This window comes from Sceloporus occidentalis, unplaced genomic scaffold, assembly GCF_023333645.1.
Source record: "Sceloporus occidentalis isolate IW3139 unplaced genomic scaffold, rSceOcc1.0.p SCAF_375, whole genome shotgun sequence".
NCBI lineage: Eukaryota > Metazoa > Chordata > Lepidosauria > Squamata > Phrynosomatidae > Sceloporus > Sceloporus occidentalis.
The window spans coordinates 134,900-155,771 of NW_028317355.1; the positions used below are offsets into that span (position 1 = coordinate 134,900).

At 42.2% G+C, this 20,872-nt stretch overlaps 1 protein-coding gene across 2 annotated transcripts; it reads left to right on the plus strand.

The window, feature by feature from the left end:
• Nucleotides 1-11,670: 11,670 nt before the first annotated feature.
• On the plus strand, nucleotides 11,671-19,340 carry LOC149273448 (paired box protein Pax-6-like). 2 transcript variants are annotated; one of them, XM_089506295.1, is made up of 7 exons: nucleotides 11,671-11,791; nucleotides 14,328-14,486; nucleotides 16,954-17,036; nucleotides 17,922-18,072; nucleotides 18,300-18,397; nucleotides 19,015-19,162; nucleotides 19,255-19,340. In XM_089506295.1, the coding sequence occupies exons 1-7, from the start codon at nucleotides 11,671-11,673 to the stop codon at nucleotides 19,338-19,340; spliced, it is 846 nt and encodes a 281-aa protein (XP_089362421.1). The 2 variants fall into 2 exon arrangements, with proteins under 2 accessions (XP_089362421.1, XP_089362422.1); XM_089506296.1 differs by having other exon boundaries at nucleotides 11,671-11,785.
• Nucleotides 19,341-20,872: the final 1,532 nt, after the last annotated feature.

Genomic DNA, 20,872 nt, shown 5'->3' on the forward strand with positions numbered 1-20,872 from the left:
GGCGCCATGTTTCCTCCAAGTCAATAAAGAAAAATATTGAGGAAAAAAAACCCCATCAGTCTCATAAATAAAACAGAAAACCTCAATATTTTTGCCTTTTTTAGTAATGTATTATTTAGAATCATTTATTGAAAATGGAGAAGAAGGGCCGCGGACAATAAGTTTTACAGTTTTGGGGATATTACGACACAGAAGTTCATATATTTATATTTTATTGTTTTTCCTCTAAGATTATAGGCTTCGGGGGTATAAAGTGGCAGGGAGGGCGGCGGTACGTATCCGTAACTCGAAGGGACACAATGAGAGTAAGGAGACGAGCAGACGGGGGGGGGGGTTGGCGTTGTCTAAGCTGTCACCCCCGCTCACGGTGTCCGCTCACGCGGGCGTACGGAAATAAGTAGATTCCATTGTACCGGAGAATGCGTCAATTAAAAATGCAAAGCAGATTGACTCATGTGTGAAGGGGTCCTGGGGGGATCGGGACACACTGTCACGCTCAATACATCTGCCAGTGTCACGTCGGGAGGGCCTTCAGACCCTCGTTTGCGGACCCACACGGAGTATGGGATATGTGGCAGACATGTATATGCAGCATGTTTTGCCCCGAAGGTAAGCGTGATGGCGTGTACGGCGATGCAGACCGCGGACGCAAGCGTCTAAACGTGAAAACTTTGTATTTTCGGATTTAATTATATAACCCAGTAGTTGGCAAAAACGAGGGCCGAAGAGAGACGGGGGATATGATAGAAACATTTAAATACATATAGGGGTTTAACATAGTACGGGGGGGGGTTATTCCAAAGGAGGAGAAATGTGAGAACAAGAGGTCCTCATCTAACGCTAGAGGGTCAGGGGATTAGATGGAATGTAATGAAATATGACTTTATTGAGAGGGTAGTAGATAGGTGGAACAACCCCCCAGTGGTAGAGGCTAATACAGTAATCTAATATTTAATATATATTATAGTTAATAGTTAATACATCTTAAACTATAAAAAAACAAACCGTTTGGAGATAAATTTCAGCTCAGAAAAGTAAAATTTCTGCGGCCCTTTAGGTGGCAGCAGTTTTCTGATTGAGGGGGTTTGTGGAGATCGGATGGATTTTCTATTTACAGAACTTTCTACGGACTTTCTCTCCCCGACGCTTAAAACACCTGCTTACATTTCAAGCCATTCCTTCCTCCTTTAGCCATTGCGTTGAAACCCTACCTGCTCTGTGTTCGTGGACCTGTGCTGGCCAAAGATTTGCCCCAAATGAAGTTATTTTTGATGACTGCGCTTGACTCAGCTCTCAAATTACCCCAGATTTAACCCCCCGAGGAATGTGCAGCAAATTCCTAATGTAATAGAGTTAGAAATCATAGGACCTGGTCAAAGCAGCTCCATCAGCAGTTGGGGTCCTTTTACTTTAGTGAGGTGGAACCAGTGGTGTATTAAATGGGGGTCGCGCGGCGCCCCCAGTGACCCCCCCTAACCCTATGGCCTGTGCTGAACACTGTGACATAACGTCTCGCTGAGTTTCTCCCGATCGCTCTCTCTTTTCTCCTTTGATCGTGTCGTTTAATTCCTGGGAAGAACCCTCCCTCCTTCCCCACATCTTGTGGTCACCATTGTCACCGACCTCTCATTCTGTCTATTTCCAAAAAAACCCCTGCTTCCTGCATTTTAAAAACATTAGTCATATTCACCCCTTCCTAAGACAAGATAGAACCAAGACTCTTGTTCATGCCCTCATTATCTCCCTTCTTGACTACTGTAACTCAGCCTTAGCTGACCTTGTGATCCATGATGGATTCTTCTGTCAGACATATCTTCCTTACCTATCACTCTAACACCTCTTCCCTCTCTCAGTCTCTATAATGGCTGTCTCTTTGCTTTAGGATTCAATTTAAATCCCGACTTTTACCTATAAAGCTCTTCATGGTTGTTCCTCAAACCACATCTTTTGTCCCCATATTATCGGGCCTGATTTCCAGGCCCCTAGTCCAATGCGTTGACCTCGGAGATTGGTGGATGGGTTTGGCTCTGCCAACTCCCGACTCCTTTCTCATCTGATGCCCTAGTCTTGCCCTATGTAAGTCTACCCCTTCCTCCTTCCAGCTCTAAACCATTAGCCAACTTCACAGGTATGGGTGCCAAATGGCCACTAAAACATGGCCTTGACTACAGAACAAAAAAAAAGTCCTCTGAAAACGACGGCCCTAGGCTCTAGAAGGTGTGATAGATAAGTTTCCTGTCCTGCTCCGGAGTTGGGTAACTAAAGACATCTTGTCTGTAGATGGCGGCCCGTGGCACAGCACATATCTTACGCCCTTGGGTCATAAATTCCGGGATCGTGATGTCTGCGACGAGCAGGAGGGCCTGTCACTAAGGATCTGGTGTCACCGGCCTGAGATGGAGCTGCAGGCGAACGCTGTACATGAATTAAACATTTACACGTTGTACAGGAGGGGAGCGCAGAGAGGAGGGGGGCGGCAGGCAGGAAAATCAGGCACGGGGGCTTTTGTAAAAAACAGGCCAGGGAGATAGTAAGTAAATCACAGAAGAAAACATGAAGAATCCGAACAAAACCCAGTCGTAGCAGAGGTGGAACTTGCTGTGCATTGGTGAAGAAGCCTCGTAAAATCCTAAAATAGCATTAAAGTTGCATAAATAATATAAATATGCATATTTCAGGTTTAGTTAAGCCTGTTCTGCTACATATGGCCCCTGTAATAAGTAGTTGCACATGTATAATGTTAATCAAATACTTACCCCCTGGGATGCCGTCTCTATTTTGCCCTTCCTTAAATACAGCCCTACGTGATGCATAGAATACTAACTCGGATATGGTGTGTATGCTAGTTTGGAGATATATTTCTCCCCATTCATATGCAAGCTCAATGTGTCAGAAAAAGTGGTGAGGAGCGGCCGGGATAGCTCCGAGTGTCAGGAAAAGTGGTGAGGAGCGACCAGGCTAGCTCCAAGTGTCAAGAAGAGTGGTGAGGAGAGGCCATGCATGGTCAAAGTGTCAAGAAAAGTGGTGAGGAGCAGCCAGGCTTACTCCAAGAATCAAGGAAGGTGGTGAGGAGCGGCCAGGCTAGCTCCAAGTGTCAAGAAGAGTGGTGAGGAGAGGCCATGCATGGTCAAAGTGTCAAGAAAAGTGGTGAGGAGCAGCCAGGCTTACTCCAAGAATCAAGGAAGGTGGTGAGGAGCGGCCAGGCTAGCTCCAAGTGTCAAGAAGAGTGGTGAGGAGAGGCCATGCATGGTCAAAGTGTCAAGAAAAGTGGTGAGGAGCAGCCAGGCTTACTCCAAGAATCAAGGAAGGTGGTTAGGAGCGGCCAGGCTAGCTCCAAGTGTCAAGGAAAGTGGTGAGGAATTGGCATAACCAAAAAGTGGGGGGCAATTACCAATCCCCAAACCTAGTAACTCCCCAGCGATCACCTCGAGCCAGTCATAACATGTACACTGCTTGCCCAATTCTAAATATTGTATTATAAGGTTTGGCGTCCAGGTCTTTCTTTACAGTCTCAGATCCTGTTGTCTTTCCCTTTGACCGGTAATGGGTTAGCAATATTCTTAAAAGAAAACTCCTCCAAACCTCTGCGCTTTACTCCTCTAGCGTCACACATCTGAAAGCAATAAAGTAACTGGCCGCCCCATCTGGTGTACTAAACCAACTCATGGCTTGGAACCCATAATATTTACGTATCAAGTGATTTTTATATACATTGTTATTGGATGACTTTCTAACGTAGAATGTCCCATAATGTTAACGCCAGAAAATATGACCCCAGAAAAGCTTTCCCGTGTTCTTTTCTCAAAGTTTTTCCATTGTCGATGTCCCTTTTACATCCAAACAAAGGTTCCTGCAGCTCGGTGACCAAACTTGTTAGCGCCTCTAGGTGAATAAGCGAAGTTGAATTGTCTTCAGGCTCTTATGCTTTCACGGATTGAAATGAAGCTCTTTGGAGTCTCATAGGTACGTGAATGTTAATATTTAACAGCTTACACAGTGGATCCCTGTCCCCGAAGCCGTGTTACATTTGGTGGTGGGGCATCCCAGGTGGCTAACATAATGCGTAGTTACCGAGCGCCGGCGTGAATAGAAGACCAGATTTATGCTGACACAGAATGTTACCATCCAGCTTTAACCCATGTCCTGAGTGCTCTTTGCATTATGAATCAGGACTTGCTGGAAAAAAAAGAAAAGACTGCTGAAGCTGTAGCCGTAACCCCTGATTAATAGGAGACAGCGAAGGTAGGAGCTACAGCTCATGGACCCGTTGGAATAAGGTCTTCGGAGTCTCCTTCCTGCTGTAGCTGGAGGTGGATGAGATACATCCACCTACATAAACAAGAAAGTCCTTGCGAGTATCTCTATGGATGCTCATGAGGACCAAACTCCCGACTGTAGGACTTTGCTCATACTCTTCTCCTTCTGAGCCATGGCTGACCCAGATGTTGGGTTCGAGCCCAACTCCCAGTTACAGATAAATTGGTATATGAGACATCCACCTTTTCTCTTTTCCATATATTCACATTAGGTAAAAGTGAAACATGGTTTTTTTTTATAAAAAGATGGAATTCTTAGAGGGTCTTCTGAATATGACCATGGCCAAGGAATGGTCGAAAGGAACACCAGTATCCAGAGTATCAGCCATACTGCTGAGTTGACTTACTGCGACCCCAGCTGAGTTCTCTTAGCAGATGCTCGAGTTGGCATCGGTTAGATTTCCAGTGGTTTATTTAGGAACTGTCTGGGGTTCAGTTCAGAGGAACATAGAAGCTACAGAGGCTTTCCTCACCTTACTTTTTAAACCAACATCTATTTTTATCTTAATTGTGTTACCTGATTAACGCAAAAAAGCCTGAGACTCTGTCCTATACTGAAAAAGAAAGTGGTTAGAGGTCAAAGGAAGTCTAAATTGGTAACGTTTTGTGCGCTTGAGGAGGAAAGACTGTTCTGCTCAATCGAGACAGAAAATAGAGAAGCCCAAATTGTTAAAATGTTTCTAATTTCTTTATGAAACGCCGCCTACGTCGCAAAAAAAAGCTAATAATAACCCTTATCTGAAATGAAAACTGTTCTTTTATGGTTGTGACCACTTGTTTTTATAAAATGAGATCATCAAAGGGAACGAAAGACCCGAGAAGGTGCAATTTGGTAATTTCCTCTCATGGAGTGGGTAAGTCCTAACCCAAAAATACTTTGCCTGCTGCTTGCCCCGTGTCAACGCTAAACCCGTGTTCCTTATTATTTGTTTGGAGCTTGGCCTGAACCCTGAGTCAAGTTGACAGGCCCTGCCGCAAACCTTTGTAGCTCTATCTTCAGCCAACGGACCATGGCTGATAATCTCAGACTGCTGTTATCTTTCTTTCCCTTTCTCCTATCCCTATGTTCTTCTAAATCTCTCCCCTCCCTTTTGCCTATCCATTCCTCTAATCCCCCCCTCCTTCCCCTCTCTCTCTCTCCCTGTATCTCCCACCCTTCCCCCAACCATTCTGTAGAATTAAGTTCAAGCATGACATTAATGGTTAGTACAAGTGTCATCATGAGGAACCATCCAGTTGGTTTTTCATAGCTTGGAGAACTTATTTATTCATTACTGTTTCAGAGTGGCACAGCCATTTGGAGCGGCTGCCAGCTGTGGGTGAGGAAGATCCATGTGCGTGGAGATCTACCAACAAGTCTTCCAACGAGCTCCTACATCTAAAAAGGTGATAGAACAAACCTTTCTCTTTCTTTCGGGGTTCTAAGTTAGAGTTCACAAGGTTGATGCCTTCAGGGGTACCTTCAGAACTGAGAGTAGTTTGACACAAATGCCTTAAATATTTTTCAGATGATTATGTTTTATTTCCGGTTTTGACCCTAAATTTCCTGGAATTCTCCTCTAAGAAGCGACCAGTATACTGAATTTTTACAGAACTGGGATTGTCCTCATCAGATATCTGAAAAAAAGTTTGAGATGTTCTTGTAGAGTTCTTCCACGTTGGTTTTCAGTGTAGAAAAAGGTATCCCCGAAATTTTACATGCTGTAGCTCGGGAAGATATCAAGTGTTAACTGGTTGATGTCTGGGTCTTCTGGATGAGTAACGTGTCCTTGTCTTCTGGGTCTCGTAGGTGGCATGTCCAAAAATGTTAGACAAAAATTTGTAACTTAAACGTAGTCACCGCTAGAATGTCGATGTGCATCAGGAAAGATAGTGGATACTTAGATGCAGGGGGGATTTTGTCGCACTCCGAGTCGATTTAATCTAACCTGGACAGTTGGCAGCTATGATTAAATATGTGCTTTTTTTACATCGCTGATACTTCTGATACTTTAAATTGGCTGGTTTGGGATTTTTAGAATGATTGTGACGAATACATTTTAAAGAACTTTATTGAGTTTCAAGCAAAATAGTTTGCCTTTAGGCTGAAGAAGGGCTCAGGAGATACCTGGTCACTGGTAAATAGGTCACTGAACCACAAAGGGACATGTTTTCCACATTTTTGATGCACTTTTGATGCATTTTTGATTCACTTTTTTTGTAATTGTGCATCCTTGACTTTCCCCAATAAACAAGAGGATTCCCTTTATATATATTCTATATTTATATATTTCATTTATTTAATATATAATATATATTTAATAAATTTATATATTTAACTGGTACATTTAATTTGCAGTTGGCATAGATTCAAAGTTAATTTGCTCCGTTAATACGCTCTACATATATATATATATATATATATATATATATATATATATATGAACACTGTGCACATATTTGTTAAATTCATGTCATTTCTAGATTGTAAGCTCCTATGACCAGGGCCCCCTTCGCCTTCTATTTCTGTAAGTCTATATTGTTATGTGATGCGCTACTTTTCATGTCCTGTTTACCCATTGTACAGCTCTGTGGAATATGATGGCGCTATATAAATCGATAATTAAAATCCGCAATACCAGAAGATCAGAATCAATGCAGTAAAAATGGGCACCAGTGATTTCAATGCACGGGAATGTGCGATTCCGGCCAAAAGAGCTGACATTCTAGAGGTAGAGTTCATTTTCTGCAGAAATTGTTTTAGTAAGAAAATATAACAATGTCTGGGTAATTTCTGAAATGGAACCGGAGCGGCAATTTTTCATTATCAATGCAGGTTCTCTGTTATAATACGACAGAACCAGCTCTGGACAAAGAGCTTACAGTCTAGTGATAGAACTGAGGTTTGATAGAAATATTTCTAAGACCAGTAAGCACTTTGTAATGAGCATATCACATCCGCTGAAAACAGTTAACATGGGGGTAAAAGATTTTCCTCTGTTAATACAATTAATACAATATGAACTAATATATAATATTATTAATATAATAGATATAATTAATATAATATATTAACATAATATTCATATAATATATTTTTAATTATAAAAAGGTAAGTCCTTACCTCGAAAGAGACTTGCTTTCGGCAGAAGTGACTGACCCACGTGAAAATGATCTGATGAATAATTGTGTATATATTTTTTCTGGATTTGATAAAGAATATAATAAAAATGTCTAATTGTTCCCTGTGTTAGATACCGAAAGTAACCCTCAAATATACAGCCTCGCTAACATCCAGTGATATAATGCAGTTTTTAATCATTATACAATAATATCGGTATTATAATGAATCTTGCTTTAGGTGGTATAGTCTCTCGATCTGAATGGAAGTCCTCGCGACCTTCTCAATCTGGTTATGGCTCTCCATCCAGATGTGTCTCATTCCTTTGAAGGTCGCTCTTCGGCCGTAAGTGATGTGTATGTAGGACAGGATGGAATCTTTACGTTTAAGAGGAATACATTGTATTCTTTAGAATCTTACGGGAAGACACGTCTTCTGCCATCAAGTCTTCTAGAAACAGTAAATACGTTTTTTTGGACAATGGTCAAAATGTACCTCTCCATCACCTTGGTGTAGATGGAGGTTTTCCAATGAGACTTGGCTTCCTTTCCGAGTTACAGTGATAATTCCTATCAGAGCCTGATGTTTAAGGAATAGCACATGGAGCTAATCCACATGAAAATGATAAAGAAGGTGGGAATGGTGGAGGGTTTGGATAAGTGGAATGGCCTTCAGGCAGAAATGGTTGCAGTGAAGTAATTGAAGCGTGCATGCAGTAGACATAAAGCTGTCCTGGACATAAGATGAGGCCCAGGGCCACATAACGGTTCAGATCTTAGGGAAAGTACTATAATTGGCTAGAGGGGGGCCAGTGGCTCTTATCTGCCCCAATAAAATTGCAAGGAAGTGCTTGTTAAAAAATTCTTGTTTTTTTAGGACAATGTAAATCATGTGACTCTGCGCTCAGGGGTCCACAGCAGCAAACCTGAGAGCCTATATCTAGGAGATGCTCAGAGTTGTCAACATTCTCATGGGCGCTCTGACTGTGAACAATTGGTGTCTCGCACGTTCTCGCTACCGGAGGCTATTTATGTATCCTGGTCTTCCTTGCTACGTCGTCTGAAATAGCATCGCTTGTTTCTTAAAGCTTGGTAGCTATATAGACCCCAATGGGATCCATTGCTAAACCCAAGATCAATAAGTTGTGCTAGGCACAGTTTTATTAACTGGGGTAGATTAACGTTAACACCCTACATGCTCCATTTTCTTTGGTTGTCCTGTCCCGTCGGTCCAGTTAAAATCCATCATGTCTTACCCCGGTCTCTCTTTCTACACAAACTGTATAGAATGGATGATCTAAATCTGGACTTTTAGCTATTGAGTGGACATTAGCACGATGTGGGTTCTCCCAGGATCCGTCTGTTATAAGGACCTCATGAATTTAGTTGAACTTGTCCGTAAACCACACCGAATCCCGTTGGTGAGTTGGTCTGAGCTGTTGGTTTGAGTGAGACTTCCTTAATACCGTGTGGTGATCATACGTATACATACAGTATGTGGTTTTACATACAGGAGTCACCTATATGTCGACACCTTTGAGATATATGTTACTACTCCTTTGTGAAGGATAAACCAAGGCCACTCCAGTGACTTGAAATGTTTTTCACGCTAGATAAGATATTTTATACGTTTCTGGGTATTCTACTTGAAGTTAGAACTTTTCACATCGTACTATTTTATTCACAAAGCTAATAAAACATCCTCTTCCCGATTGGCTACTCATTATTGTCTTTGTTCTAGATTGAAGACTGGTGTAGGATGGTCTATAAGCGAGATGTTATGAAACATGGCTTACATGGCTTACATGGCCACTGGCTTGGCACCTTCCATGGCTGGAAGGCTGATATTTACTAAACAAATCTCATCGTTTTTAGATTCTTTTTTAAAAAAAAAGATATTTTATCGGCAAAACGAGTGTTGGTTGAAGTTCTAATCATAGCTCATCTTCCACTCTAATACCCAAAGAAACTCAACAGAAATGTTTGAATCAAACATGTCCCTTCCTATAAATACTTGCAATCCAGAACAATCGCATTGTCACATTGTATAAGCGGCTTCCACGTCTCCAATCAAACGGCATCAGCGCGGGTAATGGCGTTCTGATAGCTGTCTATTCCCGGGCAGGGTAAACGGGACATTGACGGGTTATTTCACAAGGGAAGTTTTACATACGTTGGAATCTTTCGGGATAATCTGCGACAAGTAGTGACGATAACGGAATTAACTCTGTAGTGTCAGGTTTCATTTTGCGACTGAGTAGGGCTTGACCTTTGGAGGCCAACCTGTCCCAGATCTTCATGATGCATTGAGCCTAATGAAGGCAAACAACCCTTTTGAAGCACATGCCAATTTTGGCCAAAAGGAGGGGGGGGTCCCTTATGACTTTATGAAAACACTAATTTCGTGACCATCGGCATATGAGGATCCCCTCTCTCACAACGCTTGTGCACATTACTTTAAGTAGAAGCTCTTCTTCAACAGTTCTTGAGTTTGTGTTATTATTAGACTACATACTTTGAGATACCTGGAAACGGCTCATTGCATATTATGGAAAACCATGCGTTCCGTCTGAATTGCATCATGGGATGGTAAATAAAGAGGGAATTTCCTAAAAAAAAAAAAATAGGTGTTCAAGGAACCTGCGGTACAACGAGAACCCCAAGCATTTCTGGGGTTTCATTAGGAACAATACATAATCCTGGAACCCTTAATCACCAAAGGGATTTATGTATTGAGCTGTAGGGCAGTGATAGGTAATATAAACACTTTATTTTAAAACATTGCGGTTTAGGAAATTTGTCTGTTTTGGATATTGTTAAGTACAGAAAATGTGTGTTTTTTGGCTGGAACATTGAATGAGCGGATGTGTGACCCCAGCGTCTTTCCTCAAATATTTGGCATCATTTTTACTCCTGATTAAGCCACTTCAAGCTCCAGGATTGCCGCCTGAGTAAATATTTAATTCAAGTTGAGTTTAGACAGAATGTTTGAGCTTCTAATGTTTTCTAAACTGATTTGATGAAATATGTTGCCTTTGTATTTGGTGTGGCTGTTGACGGGAGAGGTGGGTTGCATGAGTAATGATGATGTCAGGGATGGACACTAAAGATAATACTGAGGTCAAAGCTGGATATACTGAAGGTCTGGATTGATGGTGAACAGTGCTGATGACTGGATGCTAAAGACAGTGATGAGGTCAGGGCTGGAGGTCTCAAGGTCCTCATGTTGCTGCAGTCAGCGTTGGGTCATACTTATGGTGAGAAGGTTAGATCAAGGATGGATCATTCCAAGGTTGGCTTGGATCACGCGAAGGTCAGGGTTGGGCAGTGCCAAGGAAACAGTTGAATGAGCTCACAGCGCTGGGATCGGGTATGAAGTGTGAGAATGGTGATGTCTTCAGGGCTGAGGTTGAGGTATTTTGTTGAGGTCAGGGTTGGTTTCTTGCAGATGATGCTCTGGTTGGGGTTGGATCTTAAAGATGGTGCCAAGGTCAGAGTTGGATCCTGAAGATGATGCTGAGGTCAGGGTTGGACCCTGACAATGATGACGCTGAGATCAGGGTTGGATAGAGAAGATGATACTCAGATCAGGAATGGATCCTGCAGATAATTCTGGTGTCAGAGGTGGATGGTATTAACAGTGCTCAGAGTGCTCAAAGGGGTTATCTGGTTTTGTATCTCTGGTTTTGCTGACATATTGTTATTGTTTGACAAAAATAGTCTCTGTTTGCATTAATGTTTTATTGCTATATATACATATGTACAGAGGCTGTCCAAATCCAACCCACAAGGTCCATATGTGGCTTCGCAGAATAACAGCACATTACGTAACGATACATTCACAGTACATTTACATTAAGAAAGCTATTTACTAATCATATCATAGACACCATCTGTTTGAGACAGCCTTGTCTGTAAGGTGATGTGTAATCATAGAATTCCGTTCATCGGTTTCCCACCTTCACCAATTCATCTCTTGGAGACAATTAAAGAATTGGAATCATGTCATAGAGCTTTATGATGAGAGTTATCCTAAAATCCCTGTATCTATTCGTCTATAACACCCCTGAAATACATTTTATTGATCAAAATAAAGAAATGATTCCTTTAACTAATGATCGTTAGCTTATTTTCAGTAACTGTCTCTGATAACACTTTCAATTTTGCTCCATTCCAGTTTCTCAGAAGACTTTGGAACAAGATGCGTCTTTGATGAACCGCACGCTCACCATTTTTGCGGACAGTGGGTTGGTCCATGGGGGCCGATGGCACTGATCATAAGATCAGAATGCTGAACATACAGAATGGAGCTTGGGGAGGCAGGCAGGACTGGTACCAGGACAATCTAGTGAGCGGACAGCCTAATCCAGGTATCTGTGTATGCGTGATAGAAACCAGGGACACCCGGCTGGTGGCATTGAAGGAGAAAAAAGACGCATTCATTGTGTCGCCATGAATGATAACATGAGTATGGTGGCAGCTACCAGGGCCGTACTGGGGATGACTGGGTGGCAGTGGCACTTTAAGGCCAACTGGCTCCAAAAGACCTAAGTACGGCCGGTGGCTGGACATGAAAGGCAGCACGTTACTCTTTTATGGTCACATAATGTGCTGGACATATCCATCCGGTGCCCTTGATCTGCTGCTGGAGAGGAAGAACAGGTGTGTATGGAGCCATGTCAGGCGGCGGTCTACCGGCTTTTGCCCAATGTGCCCGACCAGCAGCTACCATAGCACAATAGAACAAGAATATTTTTTTATCAGCAATACATAAATGTAAAAATAAAACACGATAGAGATGTTGTACACGATTGCGTTGCAAGAATTTAGGTTGCCTATAATCTGGAGTGAGAGAGGTCCTCTCTAAATGTCCTACAGGTGGGAACCTACACGGCCCCGGCAAAAAAAGAGAGTTCCTAATTTACCAAACCCAGTCTTCACCTTCCTTTGTCTTTTCATTTCTAACCATTGGAAGCGGATTCTTCGGCATCTCTCGAGATAATGTTGTTGGGTCTGGGTGAACCTGACTACTTGAAGGTGATTTCAAGAAGTTATTTAAAGTTCCTACAGCCTCACCAATGAAGAACGCATGTATTACGTTCATATGCATTCTTCAACCTTTAATGGGAAGCCCTCAGAAGCTGGGGAGAAGCTTTACCCCAGGCAACCTCTGTAGTTTTGCCACTCGTGGTGATTTTATTAGGTTTCTTGAGCTGTGGGCACGCTATACTTTCAGTTCTCCTGCATTCATTTGCTTAGGGACACAAGAAAAAATTATTTCACGGCATCGCCCCCCCTACCTGCCCTCGACGGGTGCCTTGTTGACCTGGCTTTTTTGACCTCTGTTATGTGGAACACAAACTGTTGAAGCATATTTGCCCCACGAACTACCTTTCTGTTTTTGTTATTTTTTGTATTTTTTTTTTTGCACATCTGCTCGCAGAATTCTAAAAATGAAACTGCATTTTTTTTTTTTAACTGAGCTTCACATTATCTGTTGATCTTGCGGGTTCCCGGAGCGATGCGGTGTATCTCTGTACATCTGAGCCGGGCCGGCGTTCATGGTTGCCTGTGCCATGACATATTCAGATCACGGCTCTGCACTCGGAGCTCTGCGGTGTTTCGCTGCGGTTCTGGCAGGAAGTCAAATCGCTTGTAGCTCTCTGCAGAAACGCTCCGTGTTCTGCACAGTATCTATTCACTATCTAAGAATTTCTTTTTAGAATCCCAACACATTCTGGTATTATTATTTATTATTAGTTTATTTATTATGATTTTATTTATTTTTTTACTATTAATTTAAATGTACTATTTAATTGCAGCAAGCAAAAGCAGCTGCTGCTTACCTGCTTGCTTTTCAAAAAAACAAAATCTCCAGCCTGAATGTCAACGTACGTCTTCATCGAAAGGCTGTGTAAAGACGGACCTGTTATTTTCCCAAATCCCACATTTTTTCATTCCAATACAAACGTATATCAGCGTATTTAGAGATAGAGGTATGCATGAATCGGGATATCGCCGTTGCATTCTCCATTTCAAATGCTTGCCATACAATTTGCATACTTATCATTGTTTTTTCTTTCCGTTTGGAGAATGTTCATTGGTTCTGTCAACCTTCGAAGCAGGAATTAGGAAAAAAAATAATACAACGCAGGGAAGTAGAGAGTGGTAACAAGGGGTCTTGGGCAAGATAAGAGGTTGTCCCTCACGCTGACGCTACATCCGCTTCTTGGAGTTGAAGGGGGGCACATTTCAATATCCTGCCCTCCTTATCTGCCATTATCGTTGCCATTATTATTTATTTTGTTGGGTAACTCTACCCAGGTGTGGATAGTTAACCAGTGATTTGAGAAATACGAGTCACTAAAGGATTGAGAAGCTCTGTGTGATCAGCAGCTCCAAGTCAATGTATGTGATTTTTAACACCCCGGCTGACTGAAGCCCTTGGGGTTCTTCTCTGCCCCAAATAAATCTCTGTCCGTCATGATATCAGAGTCAGGGACACTACATGCCCATAGTGTTTGTTATCTATAGCGAAATATATCCGAAGGCACCTCCAACCTGCAGGAGCACATGTCAAACATCCACGTCCGCCCGTGGCATGTTGTGGCCACCAGCCCTTGACCACTGATGGCACGACAGATTTCGACAAGCACAGGAGATTGTGTGTCTGTCACTGAGAACAGGAGAGAGGTACATAACGCAGTAAACTGTGCTCATTTTTTTACGTGTCCAACATTAAAATGTGACATCAGAGGGAAAATGACATCATACGTAATGCGCAGCCTTTGTCCTAGAACCTGGGAACTTTCTAAATGAGCCGACCCCGGCCACTTTTAAAAAAAGTAATGTAAAGAGTGTTTTTATTTCCATTTTTTCCTCTTTTTAGAAGATTTTCTGTATATTCCACAGATAGTTGCCAGCAGCTGGACAGCAGTCTAGACTCGGAGCATCAGGCTGGTGCGGCCAACGACGACCTTGATGAATCTCAGATTCGGTTGCAGCTAAAACGCAAGCTTCAGAGGAACCGAACATCTTTCACCCAGGAGCAGATCGAAGCTTTAGAGAAAGGTGAGAACTTCTAAAGGTGCTTAGACTGTGTATCTCCCCATTATTTAGGACCCTAAACACTTCTCCCTCTATCAGAAGATGCAAAATGTCCACCACTTCAAGTCTCTTTAATTCTCATGGGCTGATGCATATATGATATACAGATTGATCTAAAAAATCTAACAATAAGGTGAAATTGTGCACATTGTATGCATTTTGAGCCTTATCTCATGACGTAGAAGAGGTTAGAGGGGATGGTCACTATATAAAGGAACAGTCTGGTCCGTAAAAAAATTGTATTTTTTAAAATGTTGAAGTCCATTTTGCATGGACTCCATTTTACTGCATGCAAATCGGTGCAGGCGTTCTTTAGTTATTGCCGTTAGAAAATTAGACTTTCTGTCTGATTTAACTCCTCCCCCAGCTGTCTCTGTTGAAACCAGGAAGTGTACTCAGGAAGTGTACTTCCTGCACATGCTCAGTAGAGCTCCCATTGAAGACTAATGGGAGCTGAGCTCATATGAAAACTCATCTGGAGTAGCAGCAGACAATTTTGTGTTTAATAGCAAAAAATCAGGGTTAGGATAGCCTTCGTGTGATTGGCTGCTGCTATTCCCTTTGCCGTTGCCAAGACAATTAAACATACTGTGCCTTGTCGGCTTTATAGATTAATCTGAGGTCTTCGTTAGGTGGCTTCATCTCGGGCCACTTGCACCTCAACCAGCCGAGGACTTGATCTGGCTTGGATCAGGATCCCTCGCTTAACTCTTGTGGTGTCTTAAAGAAAATGTTTTACTTCCTAAACAAGGGGGTTTGGTTGCATCAGAGAACAGCCTGCCCTTGGCCTCATTTAGTAACCTCCTCCCGTATGTTAACTGTGACAGCTTCACTCTTATTACTGCACCAGCAGCTAAAGGAGGTTCACCAGCAACTAAAGGAGGTCTGAGGTTCACCTACCTCAAAGACCTAGGAGCAGTGCAACCTAATACACTGATCCAGAGTAATTGGGCATAACCCTTCTTACCAACACCTTAATCGCAGGACAATTTACCAGAAAAGGCTAAACATTTCCAAAAGAAGGTTTCATTGATATCTCGCTGCATTTTGGGACTGGACACTATATGATGTCATGTAGGACTGTAGGGTACTTTGCATCACTGATAACCATGCATGAAGCTCAAAGTTTTGCTTGAATGTGCTGCATGCTCTACGGACGTGGGCAGGGAAAGGAAGGAGCTTTATGGTGCATTAAATAGAATCGACCGCATTGCACCCAAGGGAAACCTACTTTTGTGTAACCAGCGTTTCCTCCGCTGTGCAGGAAGCCTGATGCTGGAATCGAAGCTCTTACTCAGCAAGCAGACTGTAGAATGTTGCAGAGCAAATCGTATCAAGCATAGAACAGCAGATCCCAGGGTCTATAACGGTCATCATCTCCAACCTGACCATTTTTAACTAAATATTGTTGACTGTTTTACAATTATTTGTGGATAATTATCATTAAGCTATTGTACCAAATTAGCGATATTTTAATATGAAAAACACCTATTTTGCACATTTTGCAAAGCGGACTAAACTGTTTCTGCCAAATGTGGTTCTGAGCTTCCTCGACAGACCACCCTTTTTATTTTGCATCTCGTATGAAAAGCCTTCACCCTTGGAAAATGAGACCCCCCTGGGGCGAAGGGCAGGCGTAGATACAAAAATGCTCTTGTGAAAGAGGAAGTGGGAGTATCACACCTGTTACAGGAAGTCTTATACAGCTTCCTGTCTCATTGTCAAACTTCTGTCATCTAGAATGCCACATAATGACTAGTACCGCTTACTACTTTACTTTGTAAATCTCAGTCAGAAGTCATCTGTTCAAGAAGACGTCCAAGATGAATTTCACCGTTTCCCATAGAAAGTGGGTATTTAACTATTTTAGGTACTATAATTAAATTTATATCTCAAGAGATTAGAAAAAAATGGCAATAAGACCAAAGACTTGTGACGAAACATTTCCGATTCTGCCATCAAAACCAGACATCTCCTAACATTCATAGGAGCTACGTTGCTCGATGGGGTCAACATGGGACAAAAAAGGTCCATGGAACATGTTCTTCATGATGCCCAAGTGTCCCTGGCCTGGATCTTAGTGTTTTCCGATACTTTATATTTTAATTGGGTCATTTTAGGGCTCAAGTTATTTCATGTTCTAAAGACATCTGGACCAGGAATGTCAAGGGTGCTTTTACATCCATTTCAAGGTCTCTGGGTGAACAGGTAGACCTGCCAGATGTTTCCTTTCTGTCCTCAGCCTCTTCTTTTGAGATGGAATTATTCATAAAATGTTGGGATCTGTTGCTGAGGATTAGCGGCACTTGGAGGTATTAGATATGTAACAAATATCAATGTTAATTAAAAATTCAGGATGGACCCCATCAGCCTATAACTTTGTGAAATCAGAAGCTTTTCTTATTATTCCTGTTCTTGATTTCCTTTGTAGAATTTGAGAGGACACACTATCCTGATGTTTTTGCGAGGGAGAGATTAGCCGCCAAGATTGACCTTCCAGAAGCCCGAATTCAGGTAAAAACCCCAATATCTTGAAACATTGGAAAAAAGTGATTCATCTTTATATGATGGCATCCGCTCAGTTAGAAGCACCTCTGCAGAACTCTCATACCAACATCTCTTTATAGAACTCTCATTCCACCAACATCTCTTTGCAGAACTCTTATTCCACCAAGATCTCTTTATAGAACTCTCATTCCACCAACATCTCTTTATAGAACTCTCATTCCACCAACATCTCTTTATAGAACTCTCATTCCACCAACATCTCTTTGCAGAACTCTCATTCCACCATCTCTTTATATAACTTTCATTCCACCACCAACATCTCTTTGCAGAACTCTCATTCCACCAACATCTCTTTATATAACTTTCATTCCACCAACATCTCTTTATAGAACTCTCATTCCACCAACATCTCTTTATAGAACTCTCATTCCACCAACATCTCTTTATAGAACTCTCATTCCACCAACATCTCTTTATAGAACTCTCATTCCACCAACATCTCTTTATAGAATTCTCATTCCACCAACATCTCTTTATAGAACTCTCATTCCACCAACATCTCTTTATGGAACTCTCATACCACCAACATCTCTTTATAGAACTCTCATTCCACGACCAACATCTCTTTGCAGAACTCTCATTCCTCCAACATCTCTTTATAGAACTCTCATACTACCATCTTTTTATATAACCTTCATTCCACCAACATCTCTTTATATAACTCTCATTCCACCATCTCTTTTCAGAACTCTCATATCACAGCTTCTGTCAAATAATGCTCTGTATTAAGTAAAGTAATTGCATCTATGAGGAGCAATCCTAGCTTGAAACATTGTGTCCTTTTTTTCATCCTGCTGTCCCACATTTACATTTTCCAAATTCATTTTACAGGTTTGGTTCTCCAATCGACGAGCCAAATGGAGAAGGGAAGAAAAACTCAGAAACCAGCGACGCCAAGCAAGCAGCACCTCCAGCCACCTCTCCATCAACAGCTCATTCTCTGGCAGCGTGTATCAATCCATTCCACAGCCCAGCGGCTCAGGTAACGCTCAGGGCCAGATGCACACTCTAGGGATGGGTACTATAGACATGATACAGATATTATGGACAAGGCGTGGGTAGGACGTGGGCCCGGCTGGATGTGATAAATATTTAGGGCTCTAGTGTTTGCATATGATCCAGGTGGTATCCAGCCCGGAAAAACTTTGTATACAACAATTAGTGAATTCTATGTCCTAAACAGGTCTTATTATTCCCTGTACGCCACAGGCTCGATGCTGGGCAGAAGCGAGGCTGCTATCACTAACAGCTACGGATCCCTCCCTCCTCTTCCGAGCTTCACCATGCCGAACAACCTCCCCATTCAGGTTTGTGGATGTCAACTGTACCTCATGGCTGGGCCATGACCAAAGGGACCAAATGCCTCCCACTTCCTTTATCAATCGTCGTTACTCTCCTACAAGATTATCAGTCGGTCAGTAGTCATGCCAGATGACTTTGTGTGTCTCCAGCGCTACAATGCACCATACAAGGTTCCCCTGCGATCAATGACGTACATTATGCTGCCCATGTTGGTGTAATATGTGTAATTATGTACCATGTGCCGGACAAGCCAAGCAGTTGCCAATATATTGAAGGCTATCGTTCCTTGTGTGGCCCTGTCCTTCATTTAGACAGAATCAACAGGTTCTACTGAAGGTACTGCTAGAACAGAATAATCAATCTTGGTGCCACTAAAAGTTCAGTATTAGAAGATAAGTTAAAGTGTCTTAAACCAATAATCATCAAGTAATACACATTGGGGAATCCAAGGTATCCAAGAGTCTGGATATGTTCCAATGGCAACTATTTATTTCAGAGTTGGCGACCCACTTGGGATCATTTTTGTTCAAGTTGAAATATATACACTATCCCAAACTCTTGTTTCCTTGAGTATCTGCTTTGAGGGTCCTCTGTACTGATATTATCTGAAATGCCTTTCCAGACGGTAACCAGCCAGACCTCATCTTACTCCTGCATGATACCTTCGAGCTCCTCGGTGAGCGTGCGCACTTACGATACCTACACTCCGGTCCAACTACAGACACACATGAGCAACCAGAATCTTGGTTCGAGTGCCACCGGATCCACAGGTGGGTGCTACCTCTGGTGTAGGTAACTTGAGACATTTCTCTACCAGATTTTATAATTGACCTCTGACCCCCCCTCCTTTTGTAATTTTTAGGATTAATTTCTGCGGGAGTTTCCGTTCCTGTACAAGTTCCAGGTGGAGAACCAGATCTCACCCAATACTGGCCGAGGCTCCAGTGAGGCAGAAGTGGCCGCGGGTCAGCAGATAAGGAACTGAGATACACGCTATCCTGGACTTTGTACTAGAACCCTCACAACCATCACGCAAATGAGACAATATGGAGGTCAGAAGGTAACACAATAACCTGAAATCTCCACTTCGCAATTGTGGTATATGTGTTATATAATTTATAAAGAAAGCCTTCTGATCCCACAAACCCTCACAATCCACCAACATTAAATACCCAGCGCACTGGGCAGCAGCCGGGTTCTACAAAATCCTCAAGACATGGAGAATTTTCATCTGTAACGACATGGCGTTCTTGAAAAGAGCCAGGAAAAAATAACAGCTACGGAGCGACTTCAATAAAATACAAGTTTTAATGCAGGAAAAAGAACAATCCCGAGGAGTCCATGTTCCAGATGTTCAATGCCTGCTGGCAAAGGATTCAGAATTGAGTATGGTCCATTAGCTGGCGTCGGAAGATGTTCTGACATTCGGTGGTTCTTGAATTCTAGGTGCAGCCAACCATTAAACATTAAAGTACCTTAATCAGGCCGGGATTTACATACTATCGCCCCCCAGAAACAAATTATAAAGGCTCTATACCCCCCCAAATGGCTCTATACCCCCAAAAATAAAGCAAAAACAGCAGAACCGCTGTTAAGTATCGTTCCGTCCCACGTGAAATACAGAATTTTGATCTAAAGGATTTGCGTGCTTTATGCATGACAGGGCCCCTTAGCTTGGACCAAAAATATAATTTGGTTAAAACATCAAAAAGGTTTTAGGAGAAATTTCAAATGATTTTGCAGAATTTGCTAAGGTGGAAAACCTTCGGAGAAGCAGAAGATCTTTTTTTTTTTAATTATGAACTGAGGTCTTTGACATGGAACCTGAAAATTAAATTTTGGAAAGTCACCCTGATGTGAGCTGCAAATTTTGTGGACTAATCCAGATCGTTCCCCATCGTTTCTAATGGACTATTTGACGCTTATTGGCCAAAAATTGTGTCCTGCTGGTTTGATTATTTAAAAGCACTTGTTTCCGAATGGATTTCATTAACCCATGGAACTCACATCTTCACATATGGAAGGGTTGGTAGTAAGGGTTTTTTGCCCTGACGCCATGGACCTCTTTTTCTAGAGCGGGGTTTGACTCCCCATCCCGTTCATTTAACCCTTTGTGTTCCCTAAACCCTTAACGATACCAACACACTTTTGCTGTTGATTTATACGTGGGTCGCGGACTCACAATAAGTAAATATCTCACCGAACCTTTGTGGTCCCAGCATGCTTATGGTTCTGAAGGAAATCTGATTGGTTTCGGCTCACATTGTCCCAATGCTATCCAGTGCATGAATGTTGGAGAACACACACAAGGAGAGATGTTTTCAACCTAAACGTACTTTTCAAAAAGTTTTATTATTCATCCTAATTCCCAACGTCACCAACAGGTGACTACACCAGAACCGAATCTCGATTTCCATGAATTTGTATATAAAGATCGCTTTAAATTCTTTAATTTCTGCATGCATAACAAGTATTTAATT

What these genes read in the sequence shown, in the direction of transcription:
- LOC149273448 (XM_089506295.1), top strand. Translation starts at nt 11,671, where the DNA reads ATGGGGGCCGATGGCACTGATCATAAGATCAGAATGCTGAACATACAG. An exon ending in TTCCAGAAGCCCGAATTCAG is followed by an intron (nt 17,037 to 17,921) that starts GTAAAAACCCCA and finishes TTCATTTTACAG; the next exon opens with GTTTGGTTCTCCAATCGACG. An exon ending in CGAACAACCTCCCCATTCAG is followed by an intron (nt 18,398 to 19,014) that starts GTTTGTGGATGT and finishes ATGCCTTTCCAG; the next exon opens with ACGGTAACCAGCCAGACCTC.